Source organism: Ambystoma mexicanum, chromosome 12 (genome assembly GCF_040938575.1).
Source record: "Ambystoma mexicanum isolate Mex_15411 chromosome 12, UKY_AmexF1_1, whole genome shotgun sequence".
NCBI lineage: Eukaryota > Metazoa > Chordata > Amphibia > Caudata > Ambystomatidae > Ambystoma > Ambystoma mexicanum.
In genome coordinates, this window is record NC_090936.1 from 58,151,822 (window position 1) to 58,173,760 (window position 21,939).

At 48.2% G+C, this 21,939-nt stretch overlaps 1 protein-coding gene across 5 annotated transcripts in view; it reads left to right on the forward strand.

Moving 5' to 3' along the window:
• CNTN1 (contactin 1) overlaps nt 1-21,939 on the forward strand; it is a 1,316,193-nt gene that overhangs the window by 805,877 nt on the left and 488,377 nt on the right. For all 5 annotated transcript variants that reach the window (XM_069627984.1, XM_069627985.1, XM_069627983.1 and 2 more), the window contains one exon: nt 8,464-8,614. In XM_069627984.1, coding sequence (XP_069484085.1) covers nt 8,464-8,614 — 151 coding nt within the window. The remainder of the gene's footprint in view (nt 1-8,463; nt 8,615-21,939) is intronic.

A 21,939-nucleotide genomic window follows, 5' to 3' on the forward strand; every position in this document is an offset into this window, starting at 1 on the left:
CTTCACCCGTTCCATCCACATACTTCCCCTATGCTACCCTGAACTCTATATAGTAGATTTATTTCATTTCAACCCCCATTTCACTATATTCACTATCTTCACTCCTGCCAGATAAAACGGGATGAGGAACATCCCCTGGGCAATGGCCCAGGGCCATAGGTCCTGCGCCTCTCTGGAGAGTGCTGGGGATCTGGTGCCCCCCTGCTTCCGGATGTAGAACACTATGGTGGTGTTGTCCACGAAGACTCACCTTGCCCTTGCCCTTGAGGGACGGAAGGAAAGACTGGAGGGCCCAAAACACTGCCCGTAGCTCCAGTTTGTTGATATGCAACGACGTCTCCTCTGGTAGCCACAGGCCTCTTGCGTGGGACTTCCAGTGTGCGTGCCCCATCCCTCCAGGGAGGCGTCCGTCGTGACAGTCTCCTGATGAGGTGGGGTCTAGAAGTCTGCGCCTGCTGACAGAGGTGTGCGGATTCCCAACCACCGTATCCCTCGCCACAAATAAGCATGCGTACTCCGTCAGACAGTCCAAGCGTGTTTATTGGGACTTTACAATCACACTGGGGCAGGGGTCTCTGGTAGTTCTCAAGGCTGCGCGTGTTCTTGGGGAATTGGCGCCAGGGCTGTCCCTGTCTGTCTCAACTTCCCCAGCCTTTTCCACCTCCTTAAACCAGGTGTACGTAACAGGCAGTTAGTTGCTAGCACCAGGTGACCTCTACAGTCTCTTGTTCTTTTTAAGACTAAGTGTGGCTTCCCTAAGGCGTTGGCTACTTGACACCCTAGGGATCTTCTAACTCTCCCTCTACTAGCCCCACTTAATGTTCATGGGGTGTTATGGGATGATGCCTCCTTCCACGCAGGTCCGCCTGCTTGTCTTGCACACACTGTCTCGCTTGACCCTTCGCTTGACCCTTCCCTGCACTATGTCTCAAAATACTTTCCTCCCACCGTACTATTGCTCCTCTGATCTCAGTCTGCCTTTCCACCTCCACCCTTTGATCTGACTTCTCCTCTTACTTTTCAACTCCTTCACACCTTACTGACGCTACCTCCTGTTGCCTATGTTGTTCCTTCACTCCTTTCTCCCAATCAGCTTTCTTGCCTGTTGCTGTTCTTCTGTTATAATCTCTCTGCTCCTACCATGACTTCTATTCTCCCACTCCCTGTCGCTCTTTCTACTCTCCCTCTACTGTTAGTCCTACTCGGTTTTTAAAACTCACTACGGCCCTCTACTACCAACTACTTCTCTACTGCCTGTTCACCTCTAACCTTTTCCTTCACACTGACTACTACTTACTACCATTCCCTCATTTGCTACTTCCCTACTCCAACTATCTCCACGTCCAACTACTATCTCTGCCACTACAACTACCACTGAAATATTCATACTCTTATGTCCATCTTTACTTCTCACACTCTCCTTTCTCATAAACAAATATTCCACAGACCCCATCCTTATAATAGCCTCTGCATTCCATTCATTCTCTTCTCCATTGGTCTCTCTGAGGTTGTCCTCCACCTCCTGTCCTCACTGAACTAACCCATCATCAGCCATTTACATGCACCTGAATAAATATCCCATCCCCGCCAGGATTGTCCACTAAGCTTAGTGAATCACTTCCCTTGAGTGGGTCTGGCAGGGGGAGTGCTTGGGGAGGCCGAGGTCTTTATAAGGGCTTGTGAGACCCGCCCCCTTTTTCCAGGCAGTCTTGCCATGCTCCTTACAGGGAGGACAAGGTAGTTTCTAAGGATCTGGTTTCCTGGGTGTTTGGACCTTCAATAGGCCCTTCTTTTATAGGGAAATCAAGTCCATACTGGTTTAGTGGGTGGCCTTCACATAGGCCCTCGTTCATCAGTAAATCCCTTGTGGAATAGTGGTTAAAAGGCCTTTTGGGAGGATTTTGTTTGCTAACTATATATTACCTGGTTGTTTAGTTTAGTGAAGATTTCCCCTTCGTGGGGACTCCAGCTGACACTGTCAGCTAGGGCCACGCTCCTCTTTTACAGCGAGGGACCGTACTGTACCACTTGCTGAACCCCCTGCAATGCCGCAATTCCTCAGCAGCGTGGCTCTCACTGGTGTTGCCACACTGGCGGTATCCCATGGCGTTCCTGTGACGGGCCGGCTCACGTGGCCCAGTGTCTTCTGCTGCTGTTCACCAATGCAGTGGGGACACTGACATCATTGCGATGGGATCCCTTTTGCCCCACCGCCATCCTCCAGGGAAACAGTGGGAGGGAGGGAGGGAGGGAGGGAGGGAGAGATGCAGGGAGGGAGGGAGGGGGTCTGCCCACATTTGGGCACCGGTAGGGGTTCTAGGATGGCCAGGCTCCTTCCCACCCATGACAGGGATTGAAAACAGGCCCTGTCACAGTAATTTGCAGAATAATTTTCATTATAAGAATAGTTTTTGTCACATTTTGTCTGACCAAGCCTAGTGTGCATTACTGACTAAAGAGGGTGGGGGGGGGTGTGTGTGTGTGTGTAAAATGAAATGTTTGAGAAGGGGAAGGGTGGGTCACTGCTGCTAAACCCTCATGTATTAGCTTTGTGTTGTTGTTCATGACTACAATGAGTGCAGCATTGGTTTCACGGAGTTCACGGCGGGTCAATTCTCCCTCTGCCATGTACTGCTTGACCAGCATCTGCTCCTGGTGGCCCTCCATTTTTGCCAGGTGGCTGTGGAGGTGGACGGGGCACTTGCAGTGGGGCCCAATGCAGGGCTGTCCTCTGATGGGGACCAAAGATGTGGACTACCCTGTCCTCCGGAATGGTGCTGATGGATGCCTTCTGGGGTGCCCTGTGTGGTGGGCTGGGGGGTAGGCTCGGGGCTTAGTGTATGTGCGCCATCCCCATAGAGGTTGGCGTCCCCGTCAGAGTGGTCATCACTGTGGCCCTCTCCCTCTGCATCGCGATGCTGGGCTGAGGCAGCTGCCTCCCCAATTGAGCTGGTGGCAGCAGGCTGTGTCCCGTCCGCCTCTGCTTCCACCACAGTGGACAAGTCCATGTCTCGGATGATGTTTGGTTGTCCTGTGGCCTGCCCTGTGTTGGTGCTGCTGCTCTGTGTGGCAATCTGGGCATCGACATTGCCCTAGATGTTGATGGTCTGCTGCCATATTGGCATACATAGGGTGCTCACATTTTAGCACTGGTATCTGCTGTGTGGCCTACCGTTGTATTGCGGTTTGTGTGACGTGTGACATATGCTGTTTTGCTGTGTGTTGGGTGTCTATTGGTTATTGAATTGGCATGCAGCATGCATATCAATGTGCCAGTGTTTGGCCCACCATCTGGACCTGGATATGTTAATGTGTGTATGATGGGCCATGCATTGCCTTACTTCACTATCACATTAGTTTGGCTACGTCATGCTTTGGTTATCTGTGGTTTGTGGGGTCACTCACCTCCATCTGCCGATGACGGTACTCTCAACTCCACGTCCCCGAATCCCTCGATTGACTCCATGCTTATGGTGCTGCTGCATGTTTCCTCCCACCTTGTCAGTTTTGTGGGAGAGTGGTCCCTGTTGCCAGGCTTTCCCTTTGGTTGGTCGACATTATATTTCGGACGTGGAGACGTAGATCGTCCCACCGCTTCTTCAAGTCTTTCACAGTGGTGCCGACCGCAGTGACGTTCCTGGCCACTTCCTCCCAAATGTCTTTCTTGCGCAGTTGGGCTGGACGCCTTAAGTCTGCAGCAAACACTTCGTCAGCATGGCCAACCAACGTGTCGGGCAACATGTTCAGCTCGTCATTAGAAAATCTCTTCATGCGCAGCCGAGGGGCGCTTTACTGGTAGCCTTTTACATTCTGAGGTGATTCGGGTTGCTCTCTAGTCGGTACAAGTACTGTGTTTGGAGGATTGCGATGGATTGTGTTTTTAAAGATGGCCATCAGCGCATTTCCCGTTGCGGCGCAATGACGTTACTTCCGGGTCCGGTATTACGGACCCGGTATTACCGTGATTGTATTAATGGGTCTGTTATTTAGGGGTTGCTTATGGGCGGAGGCAGTTTCAGTGGGTTTTCGTGATGCCGCTATCAGGGGTTGGAGGGTCTTTAACGGCATGGCGGTGCAGCTGTTACCGGCATGGAGGTACGCGCATGCATGCGCTCTCGTAATCAGCCGCTATTTGTGGTGTCGAGGGAACCCGGACGCGCTAGTACCGCCATGCTGGTAATTACTGTTTTTTACCGCAATTCTCGTAATGAGGCCTACTGTCCTTTATTTCAAATTCAGAGGATGTTCCTTTTTTATATAATCTAGCCGAATTAATAGAAAGAGCCTTAAACTTCAGACTGCATATTTTGAGTAAGACAGGTGAATAGACCGCTCATGTTTTTGTCCACCCCAAAGCATACGTTTTAAATCTTTTTTATGGCTGGAGCTTGAAGGTTTTAAATTGGGTTTCTGCTGTTGTATTTATTATGTTTGCTGATTGTATTTTTTTGTAATGTTGATGAGAAATCTGAAATAAAATGTTGATTGATGTTGCATACATTTAGAATCATTATATGCCCATTTTTGCTTAATGAGGAGTATCCTGAAAATCCAACATGTTTCAAGCCCTCGAAGCCTGGAGATGGACATCCCTGGGCTAAATGGGAGGTTTGGGGCCAAGAGAAGGGATGTGGTTCCCTGACATGGGCCCTCATTACGATACTGGCGCTAAACCATGGCGCTATTAGCACCATGGTTGGTGCCGGTATCGTAACAAGTCCGCCAATGTTCAATGGGGAATTACCACCCCATTCCAAGGTTGGCGGGGTGGTAATTCCCCATTGAACATTGGCCCTTCCCCATTCCCATTTTTGCCCCATAGGGCTCAATGGGACTTGGGAAGGCGCTAATCACGGTACCGCAAATTGCGGTACCATACTTAGCACCAAGGTCCCTCTGCGGGTCCCTACTTTAACGGCTGGTCTAGACCAGCCGTTCAGGTCGGATCCCGCAAAGGGACCTCGTAGTAAGGCACTAAGTGTTTAACGGCGCCGCAGCCTTTTACGGCGCTGTTAAACACTTAGCGCCAGGGTCCTAATGAAGGCCATAATGTGTAAACACTGGGAGACCCTTAAAAAGAACCACATTTACAAGAAAAACAAGTTGGGAAAATAGAGAGCCAGTGTTCCAGTCTAGAACCCTGTCCAGGAGGAGCTGCGCGGAGCAAAGTTTATTAAACTGTCACATGTTTTCAATGCTTGTGCCCAAGAGTGGGCTTTTTCTCATTTCCCATTAAACACACAAAGGAATAACATGCCTTAGTTAAATGTTCACTCTGTGCGCTCTCTGGCTGCCCTTTACATGGCCACAAATCAGCAGCACTTTGTTTTTTAAAGACCAGCTGACCGACAGCTGCTGTGGCAGTGTGATCGCACATAAAGAAAGGAGCAATTGATTTTGGCAAAACACGGCTCTCCCTAGGTAGTTTTCTTATGAGTCATGGTTTCTAATTTAAATTTAAAGCCTCACTGGTACACAGAATGTTCTGGAAGGCTCAACAAAACACAAGTAAAAGTCACATCTGTGGTTGTTTACTTAATATTTCCTCTTTGAAATTAGTTGGAATGGTGTAGACATAAGTATTGGCTTTGGTTCCTGTATGGTGTTTTGCCTCCCCTCCACCCCTTGCTATTATTATTTTTTATAATTAACTATAGTGGCAAACTGATGTTCTTCAAACAGGCATACTGTAAAATGGGTCAGATTGGCAGGAGGAGCAATTACATTGCTGGATGTGCTTTACAATAGTAACATCAAAGATATAATAGATAATACACGAAAAGGTTGGTGGAGTGTGGTGGCTTAGTCCATTATTATTTATTATTATTATCGTGTTGTATTTTTGAGAGCGAAACTAGCTTCAGGACCAACATAGAGCTTTACAAGTAATAGGGGCAAGTTCTGAGAGGAAGCCAGAGATGCAAGGAAGCAGGGAGCTAACAACCGGGTGTGGTTTGGACAATTTGTCAGAAAAGGCTCTACAAGCAACCATGGAAGTAATCAAAGGGTAGCAGATCACACAGTCTCATGTTAGGTGGGAACCTAGATGTCAGCGAGGAGCCATTCTTTGAAGAGGAGCCTCTTGAATTACTCTCTGAAATGTAGAAGTGAAGCCTCAAGTTGTGTGTTAATGGCTATGAGGTTCCAGAGTCTAGGGGCGTCGACAGAGGAGACCTATCTTCTGGTTCTTTCCTTCGAGCAGCAGAGTTCAAGTCTGCAAAGGTCTTTACTTCTGGTGGATCGTAGGACTAAAGAGAGGCTGAGCTTCTCAGCGAGGTAGGTTAGGTACTTGATTGCAACGGCCATATAGATGAAGCAGGATTTCGAGGAGATATGTGCTTGGTCAGAGTGATGTGGTTGAATTTGCTGAGTCCTTTGATGAGTCATGCTGCAGCATGTAGGACACATCTCAGTGGTGCATGGGTGTTCGCTGGAAGGCCTTCCAGAAGGGCGCTGCCACTATCCAGGTGGGAGAGGACCAAGACCGGGGCAGCAGATATGAAATTGTTTGCTGAGATGAATGGCTTGATTTTCTGCAGGAGGGAACGTTGGTACCAAATTGTTGGAGACTTCTTTGTTATGTGCTCCTTGAAGGAGCATTGTCTGTCAATGTAGAACCCAAGGACTTGGTACAGGTGTTCAGCTGGCATTTGAAACCCTCTAGGTTAATCGCAAAGAGACAAGTCAGGGTTTTCAGTGTTGCTGGTCAGCTATGGGACTTCCGTCTTGGAAGGATTGAGCTTCAGGTAAGCACTGGACATGGCACTGGGCATCCTGTGATGTCTTTGATAGAAGATAGCTTGAGGTAGAGCTGCATGTCATCTACCTATTGGTTGATGTGGATGTTGTGCGGTGCCAGGAATGTTCTGAGCGGTTCTGTGTAACGGTTGAAGAGCAAGGGGGACAGGATGGGTCCTTGCAAGAATCCCTAGGTGATGGGTAGAGTTGGTGTTCTGGAAGAATCCATTTGGACAAACTGGTGGCAGTTAAAAAGGTAGGATTTGAACCAGCTAAGGACGGTCCAGCTGATTCCCATGCAGAGATGTCGAATGTTGGTGTGTGTCTTGTGGTCTACTGTGTCAAATGCTGCTGCAAGGTTAAGGAGAACCAGGAGGCAAGGATGGCCATTGTTGAAGATGTTACAAGCATAATCGATTACCTTGATGTAGCCATTTCCTTGCTGAATCTCGGTCTGAAGTCAGATTGGTAGGACTGAAGGTGGTTGTTGCCGTATGTGTTGGAGGAGTTGCGTGATTACAGCTTTCTCAATGATGTTTGCTAGGAAGGGAAGATGGGTTGTTAGTGGCTAAGGTTGTCAGGGTTCTGTGTTGATTTCTTGAGAAGCCGGGGGATTTGTCCAGTCCTGAAGGTCGAGCGGAAGGTGCCTTGAACAAGGGGACTATTAATCATTGCCAGTGTAGAGTGTATCATTTGGAAGGTTCTTGAGTACAGAGGCAGAGGGAATGTCACTTGCATGCAATATGGCCTTAAGTTATGCTTAGGTGGCAGTTAAGTCTTTCATGGTGAGTGTCTCCAAAGTTGTCCAGGTAGTGGGCACTTTTCCTGGAACCGCAAGCACTAGAAAGACCAAGGACGTATTGACTATTTTGACCAGGGTAGGTTTTTGAAGCACCTAACAACTGATAGGCCCACTGGGCATAGACTGTGGCCTGCAGCCATTCCCAGTTGTTATGTTTATGGGACAGAGCCTTTGCCACAGTCTGGAGAAATGCTTACTTCTCAATGAGCTGCCTGAGCTTGGATAAGGGTTGTCCGCCTTCTGAAAAGCATATTTCAGTATATTCGCAGTCTCTGGGTGTTTAAAGAGACTCAGCATACCTTCTTCTTGTCTTGGTAATTGGCATCCTTAGATGGGCTATTCTATGGGCGTCTGCAGTTGAAAGCTCTATAGTCTTCGACTAGGACAGGATTTTGAGCTTCTAAACCCTTGCCCTGGATCCTTCAATGTATTCCCTACTCCCCAATATTACTCCTACTTTACTACTACTAGTAGTACCTTGTATTCCACCTCCAGGGCTCACATCACATAGAAACTGGCTTCCCTTGGCCCCCAGAGGTCGGCCAGTCTTGCTCTTCCTGCAGACTAGACTTTTGTAGATTACAATTATAATAAATTCTTAAAGCCACTGTTGTAATGCAAATGACAAAAATGGTAAGTGGTAAGTTTGTCTGTGGCAAACTGATTCCTGCAGGAGGTGGTTGGCATGTCAGAGGGTTGAGAGTATGTGGAGGGACCCACAATACTAGAAAGAAAAAAAGACCCAATGTAATATGATCACTGTGCCATGATCTAACTTTCCACATTTACATTTGTGTAGATGAAATTACACCTTTAATTTATATTTGTTGAATTTAACAATATGTCATGTAATTAATTGAATGAATTATACAATTATGAAAGTTCAATTCATACCTCACATTGTGGCAATTTCCTCTCCTTAGCTCTGCCTCCAAATTTTGAGCTGAACCCCATGAAGAAGAAGATTCTAGCAGCAAAAGGGGGGCGTGTGATCATCGAATGCAAACCAAAAGCTGCACCAAAACCCAAAATCACCTGGAGCAAAGGGACAGAGCTGCTTATAAATGGCACCCGGTAAGTCATTGAAAGCTAAGAGCAGGGCCATTTTAAGCATACCACTACTTCACCCTATTGTAGTAAAGCTACATATCTACATATTTCAAAATTTATTGGAAGGTAGACCAGCTAAAATCTATGTGCAACTTGCAGACCCGTTCACTCAACCTTTCATCTACCAAAGTTCACAAACCGGATGCCACTCATTAGTGCAAAGTAAAAACCTATTAAGTCGCTCCCAGGTTCAGGGATATTTGTAGTTATGGTATGGTCCTACTGTCTTGGTGCATATCAGTGCAGTGCCTGGGTAAAGAATAGTGTCATTTAAAGGTCTTTAATGTTTTAACAGTTAAATACTGTGCTCAAACTTTGCTTTTTGTATTTTATTTTACCTTGTTATGTTTAAGCTGTCAAGATATCAGTTATCTCTGTTTGGTTGTCCTCCTGGTTAGTTTGCCTTTATATCCTTTGTATTCCTTACAGTATTCTTGACTGCAAGTAAATTAGTATCAGCACTATCCCAGATCATATAATGTAACTAACTTCTTAGCAATGGCTAGCTTTCCTAACTACCCTTTGCAGGGTTTCTTACCTTGGATAGGCTTCAGTTATCTGGATAGGGCTGGGTTCTTTCAGGATGGTGGCGGTCTGCGCGTTGCTCGATCGCATCATCCTGAAAGTGAATATTTCTGTATTCACAACGCGAGGATGTCATCCATCTTTGCATGATGACGTCAATCTGCTCCTTGCCCAAAGATAGGTAATCGCTGAGGCATATCATTTTCTATGTCTGGCCTTTACTTTCAGACTCTGATCCATTACTGCATCCTCCGAAAGGAAAACACAAGGTGCAATATATTCACTATGTTAGTGCATTATTGGTGTGGCTCAATAGTATTGATTCTAGTCACATGCTGTTTCTCTTCCTAGTGTAATTCACACATGCAATTGCATTACATTACACAACGTTTGAGACATATATTATTACTGTATTGGGTGAGTGAGGCATTCTAAGAAAGAAAATTACCATAGTATGATTATTCTCTTGCCTAGGCGCGTACCCATGCAAAGACATGGTTGATTACTGTAAGGAACTCATGTTGGTAACCTTAAAGACAGACACAAGTGATCACAGTTCAAGGGTGTTTATTGAACTGTATATGCGGGTTGGAAAAATGCCTAATCTAAACCTAAATCTAAAATGAGAGCAAGCTACAACCATCAAATAATAATAAGACAGTCCTAGTTGCATCTTGTCAAATAAAAAGGCATATATTAAGAAAAATCTATTCCCAATCCTTACGCTAAATACAAACAATGAGTGTGGGATAAGGTTCACACGAAAGAAAGAAGTGTTCACAAATAGTCAGGATGCAGTTGTCAGGGTCTCCCTTCCTACGTTTTAAGCAGGGGACAAGGTAGGTCTCCAGAGCACAGCACGAGCTAACAGTTGCGCTTTCAACTATTAGGGCCTTCGGTGATTAAGTCTCTTTTCTACAAAAATAGTGTTTTGCCTCCGAGGATCTGATGTGTTCCAAAAATAATATACAAAAGTTCTGTTCTGCTTGCATGGAGGGTGATGCCTTTTCACCCCTGGATCCCCCTCTTCCGGACTCAGATCCCCAGAAAGTTATTTTTGATATCTGGACCTTCGGTTTTCAGTCCGTTGCTTCCCGGGGCCTGATATATTCAAAACAGCAAAAGTAAAAGTTATTTTCCTTCTCTTTACAGTGATGGTTTTTCACCATTGAGTTCCCCCTCGTCCGGGCTCAGACCCCTAATCAATGTCACATTCCCTCCGTCGGGTTCACTACGACTCGTGCCATTCACAAATGTTAATATCTTTTTAAACAGTTCACTGTGGACATCCCTCTGCCGGTACACTCTTGCCCACTTTTACAATTCACAAAATGCATGATTCACTTCCCTTAGCTTCACCTTCACTTGCTGGTCAAAGATTTTCGACGATACAGAGGATTTTGCTAGATCCTGCATGACTTCTTCGATTCAAGTCTCTTGTGCCGTTCCCAAGGCCTTCTGGTAACAGTAGTTTCAACCATAGGGTATTCGCCCAATGTTTCTCAAGCTAGCACCTACGTGGTGCCTGACTCACCTGTAGCTGGCTTTCCCCCTCTCGTGTGGAAATAGCAGTTCTTTGTACTTTCTTCAATTAGCTGTTTTTGCTACTTTAGTTCAAACACAGTTCGGTTTCTTATCGGTTCTCCCCTCGACTCACTGCTTGTGATGAAACACTCTGCATTTCTTTCTCTGGAGTCAAGGCTGGTACCACGATGGCAAGCATCTCCCCTTGGCTTGGTTATCAGCGGAGGAGGGCATTGTGTACAGTTGACATCTGCTGCAACACACACTTACTATTGTTCGCGGTCTTAAGTTTCCTTTTGTGGAGGTTTCACGCGCCTGGCTTGGAAAGGGCAAGGTCGCTTCTCTCCTTCTCACCCTCTCGGTTCTCGCCATCTTTCTCCTCCTCTTGAACTACCGTGCTGCGTTAGGTCTCTTGTCATGCGGTCTGTCTTGCTCATATTGTGCTCTTGCGCTCCACCTTTTATCCCCGGGGGGAAGGGAAAGGGCCGTCAGGTGTGTGTGATTCTGGTCAATTGCCTGACTTTGCCTGACCCTGGCATTGAAACATGTCATGTAAACGGCTTTGGTGTTTGTCCGTCCTCTTTCGTGATGGGTGAAAGTGTTTGTGTTGGAAAGGGGTGGGGGTAGAGTGTTTGAGTGTCCTACGGGGTAGGATGGGGAAAAGGTATAAGAAGGGGGATACTACGTCTCCCCCGTCGGTGTCCCACTTCCACTCCCAGAGGACCACCCATCCAGGTGATCTTCCCAATAGTCCACCCCCAGGAACTGGATCCAATATTGATGGCCGTGTCCTGGCGACTTCGGTGACAGATCCCGGGGACTAATAAATGAGACACCATCAGGTTTCTCACATACCCTTCCCGTATACCAGGTGGATATGACAGTACTTTGTTGAGGTTTCTGGTAGGTAGGTCCTGGAAGAGGACAGGGACGAGAGATATCCATGAACTCTTGCATATTCCGCTGGTTAGTTATGGTTGGGGCAGGTAGAGGTGGAATGGGTTCAGTTGTCTCTTTACAATAGCCTATGAATTGGGGTTTAAGGTCTGTTTTGGGCTCATTGTTTTCCCAATTCCATATTGGGAAAATTTCGGAGTAGTGGTCCGTCTGCCATGATTTTTGGGGTACAAAATCTCCAAAGGGGGTTGGAGGTTCTTGTAAGAGACTAGAGAAGATGGGGAAATCTCACCCCAGAATGACCTCTTCGGGAGTACAGGAGTTATAGCAGATGATATTTCTCAGGACTCACCTTGGATCTGAATGTGTACAGTTTTTTTTTAATTTTTACTATACCTCATTCTCTCCATGTTCACATGACACTATAGGGCTGTGTTATCCAGATCCTTTGTGGTAACTAGACTAGCCCGTATAGCGTTTTGCTCACTACCTAAGTCGATCAGGGCCCTCACTTGTCTTCCATTCAACCAAGCCTTTTCTTAGGTAAACTCAGCAGGAGTTTGACACAGACAGATACTAAACGTTTCTAGCTCTTCCTCTGGTTCTTACCATTCCTCGCCCTTCAACCAGCCTATTTCTATTGGTTCATCTTTTATATTCTTTGGACAGTGTCTAGCTAGATGTCCTGTTTCTCTACAAGAAAAACACATCAAAGGTGGTTTCTTACATTACCAATGATGCTCACTTTTGTTATGTGTCCCATGATTCTGTTTTTGTGTATGAAGCAGGCTGATATCTATGGCAGGGGTCTTTGTTTTTAATGTATGGTGCCCTTATAAGCTGTACAGGGTATAGCTATCAACATCTCAACTATTCATTATAATATCAGCATGAGGCTGTATTGGCCTTATGTTGGTTGTTTCAAAGAGTCTGTGAGTGTGCATTTGATATTCTGTATACTATGTTAATCATACAGTCCATAAGGCCATTCATTAGTTGGGCTGATGAGACCAGTGAGGGTCAGCATCAATGTCATGTGACAAGTGGTCAGACTTCAAGGGTTGCCAGCTAATTCTGACATTGGTCAACCATTAGTCGTATGAACGGTTGTGGCTATCGTTTGCATACTTCTACATTTTTGGGTCAGTCATTGGTTCTTCAGTCTTGTTGAGAATAAGTTTGTTTTCATCAGTTGAGAAGAGTGTAAAACTTGTGTCCTGCAACTCTTAAATTCCCTTACTTTTTTTCTTTTTTCTGTATGTATTTTGTAGATGGGAGTTCCACAGTCTTATGTTGGTTTCATGGCATATGCATTAGAATAATTATAGAAAATAGTGAATTTCATTATCAGTGTTTAAACCTTGTGAGATGGTTCTCAGATTACATATGTTCTCACGTCCTGTTGGTGAAGGGTCTTTTCTTGATCGCCTAGTCTTGTCGCTTGGGTCTGGTTTGATCCTTGTTCTAAGTTCGCGAATAGTACTACCCACCTATATATTTTATTACATTTGCATAATGTAATTTACATAGGCTGTCCGACAGTTGATGAATTCCTGAATCTTAATGGCTTTGCCATGTGTTGTATTATAAGTATGCATGTTGTTGAAGGCATATCTACACATGCTGCAATTACTGTATTTGAAAAAAATCTTTAATTGGATTTCCAGGCATAATGCTGGTTTGTTGCTTCTGTCGTGTTGTGTCCATGAAGCTAGGGATCAGTTTTGTCTTCCGTGTTGGTGCTTTGGTATAGGTAATATTTGATCTTTCTGCGAAATAGGCTGCTAAATCTGGATCTAGCAGTAGTAAATGCCAATTTTTCTGAAAAATATTCTGGATCCTCTGGTTATTTTTGGAACACTGAGTGATCATTCTCACTTGGTTTCTATCCTGAGTATGGTTGTTGTGTTTGGGGGTTAGGTATTCCACTCTCTGTTTGTCATTGACTTTGCTTTTAGCTTTGGTGATGCAGTCCTTGGGATATCCTCGTAATGGGAATCTGTTTTCAATAAGTTGATTGATTGATTGTTTATTTATTATGCGCTTATACACAAGTGTTTCAAAGCGCAACCATGCACATCGAGGGGAAGACACAAGGAAGACGAGGCTAAATTATCTTACTGGACCTTGTACATTCAGATTGTGCAGGTGCAAAAAACAGGAAGTGCGAGGGGGAGTAGGGGAATAGGGACCAAGTGTTCCCAGTCCCATCAGAACATGGGTTAAGTGCAGAGAGATAGCACTCTCATTGGTCGTAACCGTCGTTCAGTAGTGCTGAGGCAAGTGCAAGGTCCGGAGGCAAGAGCAGGAGACTAGCGAGGAAAGCTTGGAACCTGTGAGGCTCTGAAGGTACACCAGGCAGCCAGTCAGTGAAACCGAGCAGAAGTAGAAGAGAAGGCGCGAGAGATCAGAAAGAGGTGGTTAGCAGGGGAGCGGTAGAGAGAAGGAGGAGGTCGAAGAGAAAAGTCTTGAGGAGTTTCCAGAACTTAAGGAGATCCGGCTTGGATGGAGAGAGGCAGGGAGGCTGTTCCAGATGGCGTTACCTGCAGAGGATAAAGATCTCCCCCAAGTCTCTCCTTGGAGAAGCGGCTCACCCGCAGAGAGTTGAAGGAAGACGAGCGGAGGGCTTGGGAAGGAGAGTATTTAGGAAGAGAGCGTTGCAGATAGAATGGGCCCTGGCCCCAGAAAGCCTTGTGGACAATGCAAAGGGTCTTGAGCTTAATCCCTGCAGCCATAGGGAGCCAGTAAATGGATTTCAGCGCCGGAGAGATGTGGTCCCTGGGCTTAAGGCCAAGGATAAGGCTTGCAGTTCTGTTCTGGACTAGTTGAAGAGGACGAAGAGTAGAAGACGGAAGGTTGGGAAAGAGGCTGTTGCAGTAGTCCAGCCTAGAGAGGACCAGGGCACTGGAGACGGTGAGCCTCTGGGGGAAAGGGATAAAAGATAGAATACCTCTGAGAAGGTGCAATTGGTAGTGGGAATTTTTAGAGATGTCCATGATGTGTGACGAGAAGGAGAGAGTGGAGTCGAAGATGACCTCCAGATTTTTTGCCTCGTTAGTAGGTGGAGGCGGAGGGAGGCCGGCCAGAGAGAAAGAGGGAATGCCGGAGCAGGGGTCCCGATGAGGACAATCACTGGCATTGAGGCAGAGATCTTTTGCAGCACACCACGACTGAATTGCGGACAGACAGTCAGGTGTGAGTGAGGAAGAGGCCGTGGGTAGCCTGAAGAAGAACTATGTGTCTTCCGCGTAACACTGAAAGTTGGAGGTAAAAGTGGCTATCCTATGAGCCAGGGGGGGCATGTAGCCATTGAAAAACCAGGGGGATAGGACCCCAATTCCACCTGGGATGGGCGGCCAGATAAAGGAGGTTATCCACGCCAGGGCCTGATCAGTGATGCCCAGAGTATCACGGAGACGTGCGATCACGGTGTTGTGGTTTACCCTATCGAAGGCAGAGGAGAGGTTGAGAAGAATGAGGACAGAAGGAGAGTTAGAATCCAGATTTGATGGCAGATCTTCACGGGTGTTCAGAAGAGCAGTTTCCGTGCCTCAAGCCAGACTGGTGGTCATGTTAGCAACCAACAGATTCAGTGTGGAGCGTAAGCTGTGAGATAGCCAACTTCTCCAGGAGCTTGCCCAGGAAAGGAGTGATGGAGATTGGGCGATAGTTTGCCAGAATGAATGGGTCAGCGGAAGGTTTTTTGAGGAGAGTGTGCACAAGGGAGTTCTTAAGAGCAGTGGGGAAAACTCTAGTGGTGAAGGAGTGGTTGCAGACGTCGGCCAAGGCTGGGGCAAGCAAGTCAATGTTGGTTTTGGAGGGACAGGGGTTTATCTGTTTGGAGGAGGCTTTCATAGACCGGACTTGTATATTGGCCTCCTCAGGTGTGACAAGTGACAGAGAAGGGAGAAGAAGGGTAGATGTGGGGGTGGCCAAGGGAGGTACAATAGATGTTCGTGCATGAGGTGGTGAGGAAGCGAGAGAGAGGATAGGATATTCTGTGTTTTACATGTGAGGTGTGTAGCCAGGGCTGAGCAAAGGGCCTGGGTGGGTGCAGTGGTGGAGCAGGCTGCAACAGGATTGGCTACTTCCTTGCAGACTTTGAAAGGTTTGGCCATGTTATTGGATGACGCTGAGATGCAGGCTTGAATAAAGAGTCTTTTTTGGAGCGAATGCAGCAGAGTCTATACTTCCTTTGAAGGAGGCGGCAGGCCGGTTTGTCAGAGAGTGTGCCTGAAGAATCCCATTTCAGTTCCGCAACCCTGCACTTGCGTTTAAGGGCAGTCAGTTCAGAGTCATACCAAGAGTTGCACTTTTTGGTAGGCTTCAGTCGTACCCTCAGGCGAGGGCCAAGAATATCAAGAGTGTTGGACACAGAGAGGGTCAAGTTAGAGAGGGCTGTGTCAGGGTGGGAGTCAGCCACAGGAGTAGAAGGGGCAGAGTAGGTAGAGACAAAAGCAGCCACTGACACTCTTTTCATGGGTCGGATGACCTTGTAAATGGGAGGCATGGCCGGCTTACCGATGCAAGAGGAGAAGAGAGCTTCAAGTGAGAAGATAGTCATCAGTCCAGGCGAGAGAAGTAGTGAGAGGGCTAGATAGAGGGATGTCAGTTGAGATGAGAGCATTCAAGATGTGGCCAGCGATGTGCGTTGGGCCAGAGGGTAAGATGGAAAGAGAGAGAGTCGCAAAAATTGCGGAAAGGTCTGGAGATGAAGAGGAGGGCAAGAAGGACCTCCCAGCGGGTGCACCATTAATGGGTGAGGCAGAGAAAGGAGAGATAAAAGCGATCATATGGAGAGTCCATAGGTCGTGAGGGAACGACAAAGAGGATGTCGGTGAGAGTCTCTCTGGCGGAGGGAGTGACGTAGGTGTCTGCAATAGAAAGGCCTGCGTTGAAGCACAGTATGATATGATATGATAGGTTATTTATAACGCTCTTAATACTCAGAGGTTTCTAAGCGCGGACCCGGGGATCGAACCTGTGTTCCTCCATGTCGACTTGCTTCCAAGGTGAGCACATTGCCCCTGAGCTATTCTCCTGAGACATTGTCCTTCTTGAGTTTCTTCCCGCCAGACTTGGTAAGGGGTGAAGGATGGGAGATAGAGAAGCAGTTTGAGAAGATAGCAGAGATGGAGAGCGCCATAGCTTCTCCAGCATTGGATCTTTCATGGATTCACATGCTTAGAATATTCCCCGTCGACAGACTGGGAACCCTCGGTACACTTATAAAGCCGTTTCCCATAGGAAAACTTCAGACACTTTTGTGTCCTATCTATGTTGTTTTTGGGGCCGCCCGCGCATGCCTCACTAGGACGTAGCGGTATAAATGCCCCGCCCCCGCGGCTCCCTTCAGATTTCAACCATCTCCAAAGTAGTGGGAGCACCTCGTGTAGTCTACTATTTTGTCTAGGTTGTGCTGTTGGAGTTTTGTCCTGATGTCAGGAAAAGTGCTGTTCCGGCCGTGCGCTACGTGCGGGTTGAAGAAGGTGTACGAGAGGGACGGACAAATGGATTGCATATATTGTCTACACCCTCATCATTCGGCAGACAAGTGTGACATATGTAAGGGCTTCTCCCAGAAGACTCTTAAAGATCGAAGTCGAAGACTAGTGGCATGGTTAAACGATGGAGCAGGAGCATACCCGCCTTCGGAGGTAGGCTCCGCACGCAGCGTGGCCTCAGTGTCAAAATCTTCAGGGGCCCCGCGCCGCTCCACATCGTCGGAACCCCCGGTGAAGAAATCACAAACCGGCGGAGAAGGAATCATCGAGAAGCCATTCTGAGGAGTCTTCATCGAAGAAAGCCTCGTCATCCTCATCTTCGACGAAAAAAGACAGAAAAGAAAAGTCAAAATCCTCCTCGGGCAATCATCATAGATCGACCTCGAGTCGAGAAGCGGAGAAGCGTAGGTCGAGTTCAGAAAAGGCGGGAACGCCTCTGGGACCTACACGACCACCACCGTCGTCGACGGCAGGGCAGTCGTCGACCACTTCTCTGCACTGACACATTTGGTCTCAACTGTTCTTGGGCCGCAGACGGTGAGGGAGGCGACGACGACGGGGCCAGCTTTAGCCTCGTCGACGGCGATCCCGCAAGAGGCCTGGCAACCAGAAGTATTCGACACGGTTTTGCCGGAGACCCTACTGCAGCAAGAGGCCTTGTCGGTGTCCTCGGGAGATGAGGATGTGAGAGTCGCTGGCTCTGCAGACCTCGGGTTACGAGAGATTACCAGGCCTCTCTGTGGGAGCATTCCGGGGTCTACCCCTCTTCTCAATCCGCAGTCCCTCTTGTCGCTGGAGGTTTTATCCACGTTAGAAACGTTGCTGAAGACACTGGATGAGAGGCTACCTCAAGCAACTCCGGCCAGGTTGGCCATCGACGAACCGGGCCCGTCTCGTCAGCCACCTCTGTCAACCCCCACGGCAGTGCCAGCGGGTGGAGACCTCTCAGCTCCACGCCACGAGGAAGGAGAACTGATAGATTCGGACTCGGACAGGAGAACCTTATCGGATGTCTCACTTTCCCCTTCCAGGGATCCAACCTGGGAGTCTGAGGTGGAATTAGAAACCACCCTGAGAAGTCCGGCTCAGCCGTCTCCCCCGGACGACATTGGGTCATTTCACACCATGATGGCCAAAGCGTGTACAGAATTCGGGTTAGCCCAGGAAGAGGAGAAAAGGGACTGCTTTCTTTTTGACCACATGGGAAAGAGAAGAAGGTCAGTGTTTTCGGTACCCATCCTGGATCATGTGTGGCAGGAGGGGTTACAGACCATGCGTCACCCTTTCTCGGATCCGGCAATAAAAGGTCGCCTGGAGAAAAAAATTTAAGGCCCCAGAAGCTACCCCCAAGTGTCTGTCCTCCCAACCAACCCCGGACTCGGTGGTGTCGGCGGCGAGAAAGGCGAGGGCCCAGCACAAGTGCACGACCCCCCCCCCCGGAAAGTGAAGCCAGAAGACAGGATGCCTTCGGCAAAAAAGTGCTGTCGGTAGGAGCAACCACGGGGAAAGCGGCCAATTCTCTGGCCATAGTAGCCAAAAACGACAGGGAGATGTGGCACCGACTGGCGCCTATGGTGGAGCATCTTCCGGAAGAACATCGTAAGGCGGCGATATTACTGGTCAGGGAAGGTGAGGAGGCCTCCAATCATGCCATAAACATAGCGGTGGACCTCGCGGAATCGGGGTTTAAACAGATGAATAACGGTGTGGTTCTCCGAAGGCAAGCATGGCTAAAATGCACCAGCTTTAGACCAGAGGTGCAATACAAGGTGCTGGATATACCTTTTGAGGGAGACCTTCTGTTCGGCGAGAAGGTGGACGAGGCCCTGAAGGGCATGAAGGAGGACTCGGACACGGTGCGTTCCTTGGGGACCCTCCAAAGTGGTCGAAGTTTCAGGTCTTTTCGTCCCTTTAAGGGAGCATCGGTAAACTCCAGATTCTCGGCATCGAGAGACAGATCCTTCAGTAGGCCAGCATACCCCTCCCAGGGATACAGACGGGCTTCTCAAGCGGCAAAACGACGCCGAGTCTACCAGGCCCCCAGGAAGAGAACCGGTTACTCGTCGTCGACGAGGGATAAGCAGACCAAGGACCAGCAATGATGGGCATCGGAACCTTCTGGGAGGCAGGGTATCGTGCTACATCGACGAATGGGAGCAAATAACAACGGATCAATGGGTGTTGGACACTGTAAAATACGGACATTCCCTGCAATTCAAAAGCAACCCTCCGCACATTCCACCGGCGTTTGTAGCTCAACCCCATCTGATCGTGTTGCAGCAGGAAATAGCACTTATGCTACAAAAAGGTGCTATAGAATTGGTTCTGTCGTCGCATAGGGGTCAAGGGGTTTATTCCTGATACTTTGTGGTGAAAAAAACAAACGGAAAGTGGCGTCCCATTCTAGACCTGCGCGATCTAAACAAGACGTTGAAAAGCCCAAAATTCAAGATGCTCACGCTCCAGGAAGTGATCCGGTCAGTTCAGGAAGGGGACTTTCTGGCGTCTCTGGACCTGCAGGACGCGTACTTCCACATACCGATGAGTCGGCGACACAAAAAGTTCCTAAGGTTTGTGGTAGGACGGACTCACTACCAGTTCACAGTACTTCCTTTTGGGCTGAAATCCTCTCCAAGAACGTTCACGAAATGTTTGGCCCCGGTGGCGGCCTGGCTAAGAAGGCAAGGCCATCATGTGTACCCGTATCTCGACGACTGGTTGGTGAGGGGGTCCTCCCCTTTGTCGACTAACACAAGTTTGTAGGACACCATGCACCTCTTACAACGGCTGGGGTTTGCGGTAAACTTCGAGAAATCCTCGTTAACGCCGTCGAGAAGCTTGGTGTTCCTGGGCGTGCAATTCGAGACCCAGTCAGGGTTAGTGAAGCCATCCCTCGACAGAATCACCAAACTCAATCGATTGGCAGGTCAGCTGAAAATCAATACCTGATTATCAGTGAGAAAATATGTGTCGATTCTGGGCGCTATGGCGTCCTGCATTCTTCTGGTGGACAACTGCCACCTGTTCATGAGGATGGTTCAAGAGTTTCTGGCGGACCGGTGAACCCTGGCCCAAGGGCTCTGGTCGGACAAACTGACCGTCGACGACAACAAGCTCCTACTAGATCTTCAGTGGTGGCAGAGCTTTCAGAATCTATCCAGAGGGGTACCCCTACAGGAGCCGGAGTTTCGGCTAACCATAGTGACGGACGCATCTCTGACAGGCTGGGGAGCACACATGGGCATTCTACAAACGCAAGGTCGTTGGTCTCAGAGGGAGTCTCTCCTTCACATCAACGTTCTGGAACTGAGAGCAGTGCGCTGGGTCTTGGAGTCTTTCCTGCCGCACATCAGAGGGTCCATAGTGAGAATATTGACAGACAACACGATGGCAATGTTTTACTTGAGGAAGCAAGGGGGCACGCGATCCAGAACCCTTTCCACCGAGGCTCAGAAGGTGTGCCATTGGGCTCTGAAACACGATATATTCATCGTAGCTCATCATCTTCCGGGAGTAAGGAACGAGCAAGCGGACTTACTCAGCAGGAAAATTTACTAAATACACGAATGGGAGATAGACAGCGTTCAGTTGTCGAAGGTCTTCGAGAAATGGGGACGGCCTCTGCTGGATCTCTTCGCTACGAAGAGGAACAAGAAATGTGAAATGTATGCCAGCAGGTGGCCACAGGAAGGTTCTCTGGGGGAAGCGTTCTCCTTCCCGTGGACGGACAAGTTCCTCTACGCCTTCCCTCCGTTCCCTCTTATAAGGAGAACTCTGCAGTGGATACGCAGGTACAGGTGCCGGGTCATCCTAGTGGCACTGTGTTGGCCGAGGCAACCGTGGTTCTCCGACCTGCTTCACCTGTCAGTGGATCAACCAATAACGTTCCCGAAGGTTCCCAATCTCCTGTCCCGGGACGAAGGAACAGTGCGGCATCACAAACCAGACAGTCTCAATCTCACAGCTTGGCTCCTGACTTTTCAGAATTTGGTGCCTTGAGTATTTCGTCGGATTGTCGGAGAATCCTGCAAGCAGCACGGGCCCCTTCCACAAACAAGTCGTACGTGTGTAAGTGGAGAAGGTTCTGTACGTGGTGTCAAGGACAGACGGCAGTGCAACCTCTAAGGGTAACTCCGGAGCAGCTTCTACCGTATCTGCTACACCTGGCGAAGAGCGGATTATCTTTTTCATCAATAAAGGTGCACCTGGCGGCCATCTCTAGGTTCACAAGGAGGACGCAGTCGTCTCCCTTATTTAGTGACAGGCCGGTGAAACACTTCATGAGGGGTCTGTTCCAAATGTTCCCTCCGGTTAAACGTTTTCCACCAGCGTGGAGTCTTAATGTGGTGCTAGCAGGGTTAATGCTGCACCCTTTGAACCAATGGCCACATCGTCGATGAAGTTCTTGTCATGGAAATTGGCTTTTCTAATAGCTATAACATCTGCTAGGCGGATCTCGGAATTGCAAGCATTGGTCGAAGACCTGCCGTACCTAAGGTTCTTTAAGGACAAAGTGGTTCTGTCAACTAATCCTCGTTTCATTCCAAAAGTTCCTACGGCTTATCATAAACACTCATCCATTGTGCTGCCTACCTTTTTCACGACCCCCTCATCGGCTGTGGAAAAAGTCCTCCATACCTTGGACGTTAAGAGAGCTCTAAAAGTTTACCTTCATCCGACTCAGCAACTTAGATCTACGCAACAACTCTTCATTGCATATGGTCCGTCGGCGAGAGGAAAAGCAATTTCAAAGCAGGGACTGGCCCGATGGTTCTCGTCGACGATTGCCTTCTGTCATTCCAAAGCGGGAAAACCGCTACCAGGGCGTCCGAGAGCTCA